The sequence below is a fragment of the Takifugu flavidus genome, chromosome 20 (genome assembly GCF_003711565.1).
Source record: "Takifugu flavidus isolate HTHZ2018 chromosome 20, ASM371156v2, whole genome shotgun sequence".
Classification (NCBI taxonomy): domain Eukaryota; kingdom Metazoa; phylum Chordata; class Actinopteri; order Tetraodontiformes; family Tetraodontidae; genus Takifugu; species Takifugu flavidus.
Genome location: NC_079539.1, coordinates 4,927,553 through 4,942,933, shown reverse-complemented (window position 1 = coordinate 4,942,933; position 15,381 = coordinate 4,927,553). Strand labels below are relative to the sequence as shown.

Here is a 15,381-nt window from a genome sequence, read left to right as displayed (position 1 = left end):
ACATAAATATGGCAATGAAGACACTTGCTCAGTTAGGATACATTTTTTTATTCCAAACAATTTATCCAAGCTTAGTTGCCAGTTCCTTGGCTTTTGCCTTCTCAAGCTTGTTGATACGAGCTGTGGATTTGGGACCCAGGATGCCACCACCCCAGTGACGACGGATCTGAAAAAAGAATCAAGAGTTAGAATGATCCATCTTGTTGAAAATGTTTCACCATCAGTTAGAATGAAAGTGCCAACCTCCTCATATCTGTCATTGTAGTTTGTCTTGATGGCTTCCACAAGCTTGGCAAGTGCACCTTTATCCTCACTGAAAGAGAACAAAGCTCGTCAACAGCAGAAACCAAGATGAAACACATCAATTCACCAATGACAAATGTTATTTTGCCCATGGATAATTCTTAGCACAACAGTATCATGCTGTAGTATTAGCACGTTGACCGTAAACTTACGGGTTTGTCTGTGTGAAGGCAACGGAAGTGCATGTCTTCCTGTGCACCAGTCTGCCCAGTCTAGCCTTGCCTTTGACGATACAGTATGGGACACCCATCTTACGACACAAAGCTGGCAGGAAAATGACAAGCTGAAAAAGCAGAAAAATGAAAGTGTGAGTAGTTGAACAGGGACAAACTGATGGAAAAGACTTGAACTTTGGTGCCTGCTCAGGGTTAAAAAGCTCGTCTGTTTTGATCTACACAGAGACTTCAGGTGAAGAAATTCAAACATCATTGCCAGGTACCGCTTTTCTAAATTCAACTACTTCATTTGCACTGAAATAAAGCTTCATACTTCGATGGGATCCACATCATGGGCAATGACGACCAGCTGGGCCTTCTTGTTTTCCACCAGTGAAGTGATGGTGTTCACACCTAAAGCGAGGACAACACTCTTCAGACATCATAGACCAGATATTTCATTGGCTTTTACATGGTTTGGGCCAATGCTCAGGGTTAAAAAGCTCAAAAAGCATCACTGAAGGTTTCAGGTGAAGAAATTCAAGTCATCACTGCATTACGGCCATGAAGTTATGATCTACCACTAATCAGTACGTCATTGGAAAAAGGACATTACATGATGGCAACAATATCACTACAGTAAAGATGAGGTTGAGTTACCATCATTGACATTAATACAATATCAGGCATATGTATAACTAACCTGCACGGAGAACAGGGGGCCTCTTGGTAGGAGCATCTCCCTTTCCAGCTGCTTTTTGCTCAGCACGGGCCAGCAGCCTCTTCTTTTTCTCCTGCTTGGTTTCTGGTCTGTACTTGTGGGCAAGCTTGAACAGCTGTGTGGCTGAGCATCAAAGAATAAGGTTAAAACCCATCCAGCTGTTATGTGCAATTGGTTAAACCAGAAAAATAATCAAAGAATTGTAATCTCAGTAAAAGTTAAAAAAAATAAAATGGTTGCATAGCTGTTAACATAAATCTCCCATTAACTAAGTTGCAAAAATGCAACATTTAAAATTAAATTCAGTCTCCCTATTACTCGCTTAAATTACCAGTCTGGCGGTCCAGAGCCTGGGTAAACTGGTTGATTGCAGGGGGAACCTTCAGACGCTTGTAGAGGATGGAGCGCTGCCTCTGCAGGCGTATGTAACGAGGCCATTTGACAAAGCGCGTTAAATCACGCTTTGGCTGAATATCCTGGCCTGCAAAAGCAAAAAGAAATTCATCAACAAAGAGTGATCATATCAAATATGACAATCTGTCTGCTTTTAAGCCTGAAGTGCATCAGCGATCTTGGTGGGATATTGTCATCATCGTCATTAAGATAGCAAATATTCGTTTACATCATATGCACTTTAAGTCTCTCTTATAACTGAAGAGAACTTACCGATGCCAAAATTCTTCGGCCTTTTCTCAAACAGGGGGTTGACCACCTTTTTGGCCTCATGTTTTTTGGCCACAGAAGGGGCAGGTGCCACCTTCTTCCCCTTAGCCTTCTTTCCCTTGGGCTGTGAAGAAAAGCATCAACATTTATCACAATTCCTTAGTCATTTAAGGTAAACTTGTGAAGTTAGGCCATTTGCATGAAACAATTTAAGAATATTCCTAGGTTTAGCATCTTATGCTTGGAAGCAACTCGGATTATTTATTCTGATTTCCCTGAATTGGTCCAATAAACACGTATTTATCAAGAATAAAAAATGAACAGGCATACATATTTACATTATAGCCCTTCTGTTGAAACGTGACGCCACAATAAATGAGGCAAACTGCATTTAAATGTTCTAAGAGCTATAAAGACGGCATGAGTCCCTTATCAATGCTTTGTAATATTTTAAATTCGCATTAGACACGTCTTTGATTAACAAAATCTTAACAGCAACTACACGTACCTACGACATTCGACAGAACAGAAGTAACGCTTCCATGTTAGCCGGCTAGTTATGATCGCATTAACCCCTCTGGCAGACACCCTTACATGCGATGTTTACAGCTTCACTATATCAACCACAATTTTGTTAAGGTGATAGGAATGATTTCACATTCAACCAAGAACGACGCAAATAAAGCTGAAAGAACTCGCGAATTCAAGCACGTTTATCCACGTTAGCACTAGCTTCCGACAGGGCTCCACTGCATCCAGACCGGCTAAGCTAATGTCACTACAACCAAGTTTTATCCCATAAAAGAACAAGATCGGCTGACAATATTAACATTACACGTTGAAACAACAGTCTAAAAATAATCTGGTGCAATATCTGACTCAAGACTTTGCTGCAGCACAAGGATGGAAAGAGATAAAACAGCTTCAAAAAATCGAGAGGAAAGTATCCTATGTACCCACCATGTCGGTTCAGACAGAAAGGAAGAGCAAGGCATTCTGGGTAGCGGAAATACCGCCCTGCCTGCAACGTGGTTACGTAGCTTTTGCCGGTCTGGAATCAGTAACCGCCAGTGAAACGCTGGCCTGTGTTTATTCTTTTTTCTCAGAAATAATTACTCATTCTTACAGCTTTTAAGCTACGGTAAATTATTAGCAACAGTGTGAATATTTTTCGTGGTTTATTTCAGTTCAATTTAGTTTATTTATTGTGTAAAACCACCACGGTCTGAATACATTTTACATTATAATAAAAGGTGAAGGAATGGTAAGCATACCAACATAGCTGTGGATAAAAAAAAAATTAAAACCTAAATTTCTCCAAAAAATGTGTTTAAAGGTGAGTTTTAAGAGGTGTCGTTAAAGAAATTGTCATGAAGGTGGATTCTTTAATATGTAGCGGGAGGTTGTTGCAAAGGTTCAAGACAAAAGAAGGCCCTGCAAACTAACCAACTGATTTATTTTTTTTTTAAATTACTGTGGGAATGACCAGGAGGTATTTAATTCAACCATCATTATTATTTTACATATAATCCAGAAAGTCGTAAAGAAATTCACATATTACGTTAGATATTTATTTAAATATTTTTGGTATAACTAAAAAGGTTGGAATTTATATGATGGTTGAACACCGACATTTACAGTCCGTTGTCCCTATGATTTTAAAATACTACCCATAATAAAAACCTATTTATATATAATATAATTAAAGCAGCTTTCCATTAAAACCTTAGGGACCCATTTTACCAACGCACAATAAACGTCATTTCCGTAAACAGGTATCTCGCTCTTACAGATTAAAATGTATTGCCAACTCAAGTTCTTGTTTTACTTATTATTTATCTTGTATTAGACCTCTGTTACATAAAAATAAATTTAAATATATACAAATGATTGTGTTTTTTCATGTCAGGTTGACGATCTCCATCTGTGCGTCGTGCCACCGGCTGTTCTGTGGATGGGAGGGGGGAGATGTTTGGGGTGGTGGACTGAGGTTCCCTGCATCTCCGCTCGGTTCCTTCAAATCGAGCAGGGGTTATATCTTCATTTTTTATATCTTTACAAGAAGCATGAATGACCACGATTACCCCTGTGACAACTTCTTGGTAAATCCAAATTATTCATAACTGCTGTTGTCATCGAGATGTTTTCAAAGCTTTAGATAAGGCCTATATGTGCAGTGCATTTAGGACGTGTTACTACATATCGCAAATGGCGATAATGTCAGCAATAATACTGTAAATACCAAATGTAATCAATATCCACGCTTTATGGGTGTTTGTGACGTTCTGCGCGCAGGTCTTAGTTTTAATTTCATCAAGCTAGCTTGAACAATAATAAGTAGATCGTCTTAACACAGTTTTTTTAATTAAAGCTCTGCAAAATTCGCAGACATCCTCCTGAAGGGACCGAGTAGCTATGGCTGATCAAGACATTTGTCCGCACGTCGACTCAATAGGAGAGATAACCAAGGAAGACCTCCTACTGAAAGCTAAGGTAGGTTTATTTCCTTCCCCACAGTCAATCCCCTGCACAATGTCACAGGAAAATATATAGTTGAAACATATAGTTCAATCTTTTACCATATATTAAATTATGCCACCTTATTTTGTATGCAGGGAACTTGTCAGTCTTGTACAGCAGGGGGTCCAAACCTGTGGGCTTGTTTACAGGTAAGGATAAGAATCTTGATTAATGTGATAGAAACTAATGACCTTGTAAAGCATTAAAACACATACCTGCAACCACAAATACGGGGAAGACGATCTGAATTCTCATATTATTGATATTATTGATCCTTTGTTAGGGGTATGAATGTGATTCTTAATACTGGTAATTCACACTAAGGGTTTAGAAAATAAAATACAGTTAAATCTTGTATTGTGTAATCTTTCACATGTAAGTGTCACCATGATTCAACAGCTTTTCTCAAAATCTGGGTTATTTGCACACTGTAAAGCCTCATCTCATACAGCCTTTCTATTCTGTAGAGTGATTGCTCATATGTTGGTTGTGGAGAATCCTACTCTGACCACAGCACCCTGCATGCACAGGTAACACATTAAATATAAATTGTGACGACAGCTTCAACTCTTGAAATTTGTTATGAACGCACAAGATGTCCATTAGCTATTATTGTTACTTTTTCCTTAAAGAATTGTTTATCGCTTCTTAGGCAAAGAAGCACAACCTGACAGTCAACCTGACCACATTCAGGATTTGGTGCTATGTATGTGAACGGGAGGTGTTTTTGGATCACAGGGCCACACTGGTACCTGTGCCTGCTGTTTCCCATCATTGCAAAGCTACAGAGCATGTATGACTCGTTCTCTGTTGCAGCTATTAAAATGAACTAAAGCAAACCTGCTTCTTCTGCAGTCATGGTGTGTTGATGTCTTTTTCAGGAAGCTGCGGCTCAACCAGCAGGTCACCCACTGAAAGGTGTGCCAATTGCTGTGGCAGAAGAGGACGGTTCAGAATCAGAAGAGGATGAGCTGAAGCCCCGAGGTCTGTCAAAATTGCTGTCCAAATATGCAGAATTAGCTCATTTTAGCTACCAGTAACATGTTACACTGTAGTTATAGTTCTTTAGTATCTTAAATATAGGCCTAAATTCACAAGTACTCATTTACAGTTGGTAGTATTTCTTCACAAGACTTCTAAAATCTAAGTTTTCTTTTGGCTTTTCTTGTTTAAAGGCTTGACAGGGATGAAGAATATAGGAAACTCATGCTACATGAATGCAGCACTTCAAGCCTTGTCCAACTGGTAAAGTCACATCCTGCCATGACTTATTTACTTTGGTCTGATTGTGCCTAATTTTCTATAATAATTGTCCTCTTTTCCTCACCAGTCCTCCTCTCACTCAGTTCTTCCTGGACTGCAGTGGTTTGGTTCGGACAGACAAAAAGCCCGCCCTCTGTAAGAGTTACCAAAAACTCATCTCAGAACTCTGGCATAAAAAACGGTAATATTGTAATTAACGTGGCCTCAGACTACATTACTCAAGTGAAAGTGACTCTATTATAGACAATAATAATTTAATTAATCCATATTAAACTCATGCTCATGAGTGTTTCCCTGCCAGGCCCAGCTATGTTGTTCCCACCAGTTTGTCACATGGCATCAAACTTGTAAATCCCATGTTTCGTGGCTATGCCCAGCAGGTACGTTACTCAATACCTAGACAAAATTAGTGATTCCCTTAATATTCCCCTAAAATCTCTTAATTTTCTCCTGCTATTTTTGATCTATAATCTATTCTTCCTGCAAAAAAACGCAGAGTGGCTGTCAGTATAGTGATCAGACGCGTTAAGGGGGGGGGGGGGGGGGGCGTTTACGCCTCTTGCAGATTATAGTACAAGGCAAGATTAGCATCTGTAGATGCAAAATGCGAAAAATATTGGATAGCAACACAAAATAAATTATAATTTTGATATATCAGAACTAATTAGAATGATTTGCTGTCTATCTTTTTTTCATAACTCTTCTGTGTGTAAATAGCCAATTCTACTATATTTGCTGCACTGTGCCCATTGTGTCATGTTTTTCTGTCTACAGGACACTCAGGAGTTCCTGCGCTGTTTGATGGACCAGTTACACGAAGAGTTAAAGGAGCCGCTGACTGAATGCAGCATGAGTGGAGAAGGAAGTGACGGAGAAGACATAAGGGATGGAGAACATTCCCCATCTGAGGATGAGTTTCTATCCTGCGATTCTGGTTCTAGCAGTGACAGGGGAGAGGGAGGGGGAGCAGGTGAGAGCGAGCTGCTCCTACAGGATGAGTGTGACGGCATCGCACCACCCACAGGAGGGTCAGTGGGCAACAGCACCGGCGGGGTCATCTCAGAGAAGGAGAGGTTGAAGGAAAAGAGGGTTTCTGGCTCACCCCTCCGTGGAGGCTCGCAGGAGATGGATGAGGATGCTGATGTGGATACAGCAGCTGAGGAGACTGTTCCTGACAGGGGAGAAGAAGAAGCATTAACTGACACTGACAGTCAAAACCAGGAGGCCCACCAGATAACCGACACTGGACCAGAGCAAACCCAGAGCAACACCCCAGGTTTGAGATCTGGTGGATTATAAGAGGTTGTTTTTTCCTGCATTCAGTCCTTAATCATGGTTTATAACCTGTTTTGCATGCATGCTGTTGTTTTCTAGAACCAGACAATGAGGCTTCAATGGCCCAGCCCCAGTCCACTCACTGCAGTCCTGTGCGAACGCTTCAGGAGCTGCAGCCTAAACTGTCCTCCAGTCCTCCTCGCTCGAGCCCCCTCCGCTCTGCTGGACCCTCATACTCATTCAAAAAATGTAAGACCTCTGCAAGTCACTAGAATTCAGAATACCTCATCAATTTAGACTGTAAGAGTCACAATGTCAGCAATTGCAAAATCAAGATGGTAAATCACTCTTGGAATTTCGTATTTGAAGTTAATGCATTAGTCTTTACTCACACCCTAATTGACAGGAATGTCAGAGGATGAAAGCGTTTTCCTTTTATTTTTGGAACGTCTGTAACTGAAGAACTTAAAGTGGAGAATTCTTTACTTCCTTGTTTTTCTCTGTTTGTCATCTCATATGCTCTCATTAACTTTCCAGCTCAGATGATGCTTAGTTCCAAGAAGAAGAAACAATTCCACTTTCGCAGTGTGATTTCTGACATCTTTGATGGCTCCATCCTCAGTCTGGTCCAGTGTTTAACCTGTGATAGGGTGAGATGCACTACACACATTTAACCGTTAGAGGGGGCTACACACCCACGCACAGAGCAAAGCACTTATACATTTACTTTAAGCGATGGCTCTTCTTTTTGGCTTCAGTACATTTATTATACATTGCTTTATTAATTTTAAATGAAACCAACATACATTTTTGGACTGCATTTGAGATTTCACCCATTTTAACTAAAATTCTTCTCAATCTCAGACCAAAATTCTGAATGTGTCACAGGTCTCTACAACAGTGGAAACATTTCAAGATTTGTCCCTCCCAATTCCCGGTAAAGAAGACTTGGCGAAACTCCACTCTTCCATACATCAGAATCTTCCTGTCAAAACAGGCACCTGCCCTGACTCCTACAACTCACAGGGATGGATCTCCTACATCATGGACTCTATACGCCGGTCAGTCAGCCATTTTTTCCATACATATTTAAAAGCACATGTGTGTTCATGCATAGGGGAGGGTTGGTTTAATGTTGATTTTAGTTGTGATTATCTGCAGGAGCACTCTGCAAGATTATCTCGAGCTGCATCAGCAATGATAAAAAAAAGTGGTTTCCGCAGTGATGTCGCCTTGCATAATGACTACTAGATGAGAGATTTCAAAAAGTGGGGTCATCGGAAGCTCTAAAATGCTTTGTATTACATTTAAGCTTCAGCACCTTAAGGAGATTCTTGAAGTTTTTATATTACTGCCCACTGTGTATTCTTCATGCTAAGAAAAAAGAAGGATGTCTGCTGGCAGTTTGGCATAAAATGAGAATCACTTTTTTTGCTGAGTGCATTGGCACAAACCCACATGATGCAATTTGTTTTAATCATCCCAAGTGTTGGGACATAGATCCTCAGGCACCTTATTTTGTCATGATTCAGTGAAGATTGCAAAAGCCCTTCCTGTATTTCATGAATCTAGTTAACATGTGCAGGCAGAATCCATAGAAAACTATCTGTTGAACCACTAACCTAAAGGAACTCAAATTATTTAAAATGTTCATCACTACATCTTGTTGGCCACTGAGGCAGATGTCACAGGAAATGCACAAGAGATAACGAAGTAAAATAAGTACTACTGAACTCAACTCAAACAGCTGAGTTCTTCTTCACATTTCTGATGTTTGCATTTACAGCAGCAACATCCCTAAGACCAATGTCTAAGTCTGTGGTTTTTTATGAATGTCTCTCGTTGTATGAACAGGTTTGTAGTCTCATGCATCCCCACTTGGTTTTGGGGGCCCATGGTAACTCTGGAGGACTGCCTCGCTGCCTTCTTTGCTGCAGATGAACTCAAAGGTAGGACGGAAAATCATCTGCTACTCTACTCCAATTCTGCAGCTTGATAAGAATAATCTTTTTTACCATTTATCTTTGCCTTTTCCAGGGGACAACATGTACAGCTGTGAGAGATGTAAAAAGTAAGTATAGAAATCCAAGTAGAAAAATATATGAAAACAGCTGATTATTTAACCATATCCCTATTTCTTTTTTCTACAGATTGAGAAATGGTGTCAAATATTGTAAAGTGCTTAAGCTTCCAGAGGTACTCTTTTTTCCACTGTTCTTTCAGCAGATAGGGTTCATCTATTTAGAATAACCCTTTTTTCTTCGTTTTTTTGCGATCCTTTCTTGCAGATTTTGTGCATTCACCTGAAACGCTTTAGGCACGAGGTGATGTACTCTTTTAAGATCGGCAGCCATGTTTCCTTCCCACTGGAGGGCCTCAACATGCAGCCTTTTCTGGCCAAAGACAGTCCTTCTCAAGTCACCACATACGACCTGCTGTCAGTCATTTGTCACCATGGCACTGCAGGAAGTATGAGATTCTATCACTTCCTACAGGTATAAGCCTGCTTTTATTGTATTCTCATGCACATTTATGCTTATGCAGGTGGACATTACATTGCTTACTGTCAGAATGTGATCAACGGTCAGTGGTATGAGTTTGATGACCAGTATGTCACAGAGGTCCATGAGACAGTTGTGCAAAACGCTGAAGCCTACGTGTTGTTCTACAGGTGAGTAATCAAAAGCCATGTCAAATGTAATCCACGTTGACTTCACTTGAATTTGCTGACTGTTCACACAGGAAGAGCAGTGAGGAATCAGTGCGGGAGCGGCAGAAAGTGGTGGCCCTGGCCAGTATGAAGGAGCCCAGCCTGCTGCAGTTTTACATCTCCAGAGAATGGCTGAACAAGTTCAACACCTTTGCTGAACCCGGCCCCATCAGCAACCACACATTTCTTTGTCAGCATGGAGGTACGTAGTTGCGAGACTCACCAAGTGAACACACACAGCTTGATTCAAAGACTGATGGGGTTTTTATGTACAGGGATTCCTCCCAATAAATACCAATACATAGATGACCTGGTTGTGATTGTTCCTCAAAATGTGTGGGAGTACCTTTACAACAGGTAACTCAGATTCCAGTAACAGGCTTCAATGGCTTTCACTGTCAGCTTATTTGATTAATTTCTGCTTCGTGCTCATAGATTTGGAGGCGGTCCAGCGGTGAATCACCTCTATATGTGCGCCATCTGCCAGGTGGAAATCGAAGCTCTGGCTAAACGCAGAAAGATGGAAATAGACACTTTCATCAAGGTAAACATACTCTGCAGGAATTAAGCCTTAATGCTTTGTGTTGGATGCCAAACAAATGGGCGTGCTGTCTCACCTGTAGCTGAACAAAGAGTTCCAGGCAGAGGAGGCTCCAACAGTAATCCTGTGCATCAGCATGCAGTGGTTCCGAGAGTGGGAGAGCTTTGTGAAGGGCAAAGACAATGGTATTAGTGTGTAAACACGATGACAGGGTAATGCATTCAAATGATTCCTTTAGCCTCTTAAAAACACCTGTGCTGCATTTTCTCAGAGCCTCCAGGTCCTGTGGACAATAGTAAAATAGGTGTGATGAAAGGGGGACATATACAGCTGAAGCAGGGTAAGTTTCAGAGGAATGAGGAAAACCAAACAGGCTGCCTGTTGTCTTAACATGCTTTTCTTTTCCACCCTGCAGGTGCAGACTATGGTCAGATTTCCGAGGAGACATGGCAGTACTTGTTGGGTATTTATGGCGGAGGACCTGAAATCGCAGTGAGACAGACAGTAACCCTGCCTGATTCTGACAGCCTGCACGGAGAGAGGAAAATCGAGGCAGAGACCAGAGCACTTTGAGATAAAAAGGTTGGAATGCCTTTCTGTTTGCAAAAGTTTGTAAATCATCAAAATTGTGGCCTCTTTGTACGTTATCGCATGTTTAAAGATCCTGAAATTGTTAATCCCAACTATCTGGTAGGAATGAACATATCCTCCCTCTTGCATAGTCAAGAATCCAACTAATAAACAGCTGTAAATCTAAAGATCTGACAGGTTGTTCTCAGGCTCCTTTTTAACTCTGGTTATCTGCAGGTCTTGGACGTGCCCACCTCTGGGCTTACTGGAAGCTGTGGAATTTGCACCTTGGTGAAGATGCCTCGCTGTGAGCACTTTGTAAATGTAGCAGCGTGTATTCCAAAGCTGTGTTACAAGACGGCAGCTAGGATATCTTAGCTATCTAATATATTGGATGACTGGTAGAGTAAAGCATGGATAAAATGCATTTATTAGAAAAAAAATGGATGAAACACAACATAGCAGGCTTGAGTGGAATCACCAGAACATGCATGTGTTTCATGAATGGAGGGTCATCACATTTAATACTGTGAATGAGGCCAGTCATGAGAGTGGCTGGATGTAGAGTATTTTTGCCTAAATGCACAATAATGTAAGTGTGGAAAAAGGTAGCCAACTAGTAAAATAATGAAATTAACTGAGAAGCTGTAGCAAAACTAAGAGGATTCCGTGCGTGATATTGGTGTGTTTGTGGTCAGCTCAAACAGTGCAACACAATCTGTTAGTAACCTGCATTTAGGTTTTAAAATCTGATCTATAAAGGACTTTTTTCTGTGATGTGGGTGTTTTGGGAGTTTAAAAATTGATATAACACACACCTGTGTTTCAGTACATTTCCTGGAGTTAGATTACGTTCAACCCAACAGAAAGGGACTTATAAGAGCAGTGCCCATCTTGCACACAAGTTATCTTGTGATCCTGTAAAGATTAACTGTTTGACTTATATCAGTGTGTGACTACCCACTTAAACAGGTTGTATCTATCAAACATGCTGTAGTAATTAAGCTTAAAATCAATTAGCAACAGGTTTCATGGGTAAAAATACAGTTAGCTGTGTGTCAGGTCATATAAATAGTGAGGGAAGGTGCAAATATATGTAAGTTTTGAGTTAGAGTATCAACAGTGAAGCAAAAGCTCTTCAAGGCTGGAAACCACAAAAAGTAATTGATTTTCATGTATAATACTAAGATTTTCATCCCCTCCTTTTTTTTAAACTATTAACACTCCTGACTCACCAGGACGTGTTGAGACCTGCATGCTCTGCTCTGCAGAGTTTGTTGAGGATCCGGAAAAGGGTTTCCACTTGATTCCCATCCTGACGCAGGACAACCAGCCTCGTCTCATAGATTGAGTAATTATGTCCTTATGTGTTACAGCATGTTTGGGGGCTGTAGGTGTGGTGTTTCATTTGAGATTTCACTTAAATCTACACGCATTTTTGGTTGGTAGTCCATTAAATGACACACCACAACAGGTTCCCGCTGACTAATGCTTTCCTAATGATTTGAACAGTTAAAAGTTCAGTGAGATGTCAAAAATGCCTGTTCAAATATTGTACATAAGATTAAAACACTCTGGAATTTATTTGCCTTTCCTTTGCCTCTAAAGCACATGAATTAACACGTTGCATGTTATTTTAAATTAGCAGGTGTAAAAACAGTCTGTTTCCAGTCTCTTTGACAAGCTAAGCTAACAAACTGCTGATTCATGTAAACATGGAGACTGGTACCTACACTCATCCAGTATTTAGGGGATACAAGGTATTTTCTTCTTTGCTGGTAAGGTTTCATGGAAAATAGTTCCGTTTGATCACCACTGATTGAGAAATCAGCAGGTTCTAGCCCCGTCTATAGATGTGTGTAGACTGCTGGGGGAATAAAAACAGTTCGAGAGAGAGAGAGGCACAAGGTTTTCAGTGACAATGACGAAGCCACTCTGAAGTGAACAGCTGTGATGTCATCTCAAGTCCCAGTCGTGCGCTGTGCTACACCCAGCTCAGACAGGCGGATGGAAGGGAAACAAATCAGGCTGCTGGAGGATGTTCCCTGAAAAGGGAAGCGCTGACACTGAAACTAAGGTAAGAGGCTTTAAAGCTGCATTTCTGGCACAGATCCATGCACAGATGCAGCTGCAGCATCCTCCAGGGCTGATTGGCATCTATCCGGCACTGCAGCTTTATGTAACAAAGACGAGTTAGACATTTTCCCTTGATTTAAAAAAAAAAAAAGAAAGAAAATGAAATAGCAGATGTGGTCAGGCTGAAGGAAAAGGCTGGACCGATCTGTATTGGGATGCTTGGGTGTGGTTCTCAGCATCGCAAATCTGCGCACGAGACAACTTGGCATGATGAAGGTCAGACGATGCATTTAGGAGGGAGATGGAGGTCTGAGTCTTCATGTGTTAGAGCAGGGAACTCCTGATCAGAGATTACTGAGATCCAGTTCTGTCCTGTTCACTGATAACTGCTATTAATGGGAGACTTGATCATATCGGTGCAACACAAGATCAGCGAAATGCCTCCTGTGCTGCGTTTAGAGGGCAAAGATGGCAGAAGACAACAGGTTTTGTGTACGCACCAAAGTCCTTAATTTGGGACATATTGCTGGGACATTTTGCAGAATTTGTGATTATAAAGTATTTCTAGCATAGAATTAGGTTAAGAAGCAAATAGGATCCTTTGGAGGAACTATTTTAAGTGTAGTGCTGGTTGGTGGTACCTTCTAAAGCAGTGGTCCCCAACCACCGGGCCGCACAAGAAATAATGAAATATTTCCATTTTATGTATTAGCTGAGTCTGAACGATCTTTTATTTTGAAAAACCTTTTGAGGAATGACCGGATTCTCTCGGTTACGTCTTACACGCCAAAATTGAACCCACAAGAAAGCTTTTTACAGACAATATCAGGAGTTTTACTTGAAATATGGACTTATCCCGGTAGGTGATTCCCGCAATGAAGCCTTCAAAACTACTTCACCACTTGGAGACCCAGCACCCTAGTTTAAAAGACAAGCCCCTGGATTATTCTGAAAGAAAACAAACAGGAACACGATGGGCAGAAAAAATTAATGAGGGCCATCCCAGTAAATGGGAATGCACTGAGAGCATCCAGTATTCTGGATTGGTCCAGAATTCTGGATTAAAGTCATGGCAGAATACCCTGAAATCGCCACCACAGCACTGAAAATCCTGCTGTCATTTCCGACATCCTATCTGTGCGAAGCTGGATTTTCTGCAGTGACAGCAACCAAAACAAAACAACACCCAACTGGGCATAAGCAACACACTTCACGTGTCATTGCCCCCCATCACTCCCAGACGGGACCGTCTCGCTGCAGAGAAACAAGCTCAGGGCTCCCCTTGATTTGTCGTTATGATGAGTTAAAATGTTCATGAAAATAAAATGTTCTTTATATTTGTTTTTGTGGCATATCTATATCTTATTTTAAAGGGATGTTTAGCAAGTAGGAGAGATTAGCGCTTGTGAGTCTTTGTTCATTGTTCTAAAGGATCTGAATTTTCGTAGCAACATTTGTGACTGCACAAATACACTAAAAATTAAAAACTTTTCCAGCCAGGACAGTCCTGTGAGCTGCAGAAACCTTTAATGTCTTGGTGGCAGAGCTGCAAAAATGAGGATTAATGTTGTTGAAGACAGACATGAACTTGCTCTTTGGCACCAGCGTCTGCTCCACACACACATCCACATCTAAAACAAGGCAAAAGTGTTAAACTATATCTAGGTTTAAGAATGTTTGGAGCAAACATTAAACCCGTGCTCATCTGACAACCTTTCCTTGTTCCTTCCCACAGGAGGAAATTTATTGACGCTAAATATCTGGCGACCAAGCTTTGTCAAGCTAAGGAGAGGACAACCTGCAGACAGGCGCTGCGGCCCTGTTACAGAAGAGCAGCAGTGATGTGGTCAGCGCTGAGGAGCTGTAAATATTTACACACCAAGCCCTGAAGCTCTTCGAGGTGAGATAGAAAACACTTCAGCTGACCTTCAAGTTCGTGGTGGCCTGCTGAACGTGAGACCGTTGGGTGTCTTCGTCGCTGGAAACGGGGCTTCACACGTTCAGAGGGAGAGAAAAACACATTCTGTGAATGCCTGAGTGACAACCGCTGTAAATACTGAGGGAACCCACCATGGGCTGCGCCGTGTGCTCCCACCTGCTCGACTTGTGGGCGGTGAAGGCGAGCAGGACAGGCCGCGGCGCCGTGGAGCTGGGCTCCTGCTCACAGATGCTCCAGGGGGGTTACCACAGAGTGACTGGCCTCCATTACACATCGTCCTTCTCTGACGCAGAAGACTGCTGTGATGACACCAGCTCGGGCAACTCTTGCACGTCAGACTGGCCGACGGAGATGACCGAGGGCTGACCCTCAGCCAGCGGAGGGTCTGGAACCCATAGCTGTCAGAAATACACGCGCACGGCAGACAATATTGTCAGGGATGTCTTCACTTCCTAACCTTTGAAGTAGCAAATGCTGCATTCATTTCTTTTTAAGTTGACAGATGTAGCTTAAATAATAATAATAAAAAAACATCGGAAAACATCATTTTATGTATGGTTGGTCTGATTAAACCTTAAAGAAATAACACTTAAACATAAATAAGGTTACGCTACCTCTTCCTACTGACACGTGGGTGGAAATGAT

The 15,381-nt window shown here is 41.5% G+C and overlaps 2 protein-coding genes and 3 non-coding genes across 8 annotated transcripts; 1 reads left to right on the top strand and 4 right to left on the bottom strand.

Moving 5' to 3' along the window:
• Window positions 1-32: 32 nt before the first annotated feature.
• On the bottom strand, window positions 33-2,837 carry rpl7a (ribosomal protein L7a). The gene is made up of 8 exons (XM_057017965.1): window positions 2,803-2,837; window positions 1,846-1,966; window positions 1,511-1,660; window positions 1,162-1,302; window positions 793-872; window positions 456-586; window positions 244-313; window positions 33-166 (listed from the first exon to the last, which is right to left on the bottom strand). The coding sequence occupies exons 1-8, from the start codon at window positions 2,803-2,805 to the stop codon at window positions 62-64; spliced, it is 801 nt and encodes a 266-aa protein (XP_056873945.1). The 5' UTR covers window positions 2,806-2,837; the 3' UTR covers window positions 33-61.
• On the bottom strand, window positions 661-737 carry LOC130517788 (small nucleolar RNA SNORD36). The gene has a single exon (XR_008947810.1). It is a non-coding gene; the product is annotated as a small nucleolar RNA SNORD36 (small nucleolar RNA).
• Window positions 943-1,015, bottom strand: LOC130517792 (small nucleolar RNA SNORD36). Its single transcript, XR_008947814.1, has one exon. It is a non-coding gene; the product is annotated as a small nucleolar RNA SNORD36 (small nucleolar RNA).
• On the bottom strand, window positions 1,739-1,811 carry LOC130517793 (small nucleolar RNA SNORD24). The gene has a single exon (XR_008947815.1). It is a non-coding gene; the product is annotated as a small nucleolar RNA SNORD24 (small nucleolar RNA).
• Window positions 2,838-3,736: 899 nt separating the features above from the next.
• Window positions 3,737-15,282, top strand: usp20 (ubiquitin specific peptidase 20). 4 transcript variants are annotated; one of them, XM_057017957.1, is made up of 26 exons: window positions 3,737-3,944; window positions 4,231-4,335; window positions 4,458-4,511; window positions 4,830-4,892; window positions 5,015-5,155; window positions 5,244-5,346; window positions 5,538-5,607; window positions 5,693-5,806; window positions 5,927-6,005; window positions 6,400-6,901; window positions 7,000-7,149; window positions 7,438-7,550; window positions 7,789-7,961; window positions 8,755-8,849; window positions 8,938-8,971; window positions 9,051-9,096; window positions 9,189-9,369; window positions 9,445-9,571; window positions 9,643-9,812; window positions 9,886-9,967; window positions 10,046-10,154; window positions 10,234-10,336; window positions 10,423-10,491; window positions 10,567-10,733; window positions 10,959-12,798; window positions 14,533-15,282. In XM_057017957.1, exons 2-24 carry the CDS (start codon window positions 4,258-4,260, stop codon window positions 10,722-10,724), a joined length of 2,814 nt encoding a protein of 937 aa, XP_056873937.1. In that variant the 5' UTR covers window positions 3,737-3,944; window positions 4,231-4,257; the 3' UTR covers window positions 10,725-10,733; window positions 10,959-12,798; window positions 14,533-15,282. The 4 variants fall into 4 exon arrangements, with proteins under 4 accessions (XP_056873937.1, XP_056873935.1, XP_056873936.1 ...); XM_057017955.1 differs by having other exon boundaries at window positions 7,765-7,961; XM_057017956.1 differs by having other exon boundaries at window positions 3,739-3,944; window positions 4,214-4,335; window positions 7,765-7,961.
• The last annotated feature ends 99 nt before the right edge of the window (window positions 15,283-15,381 follow it).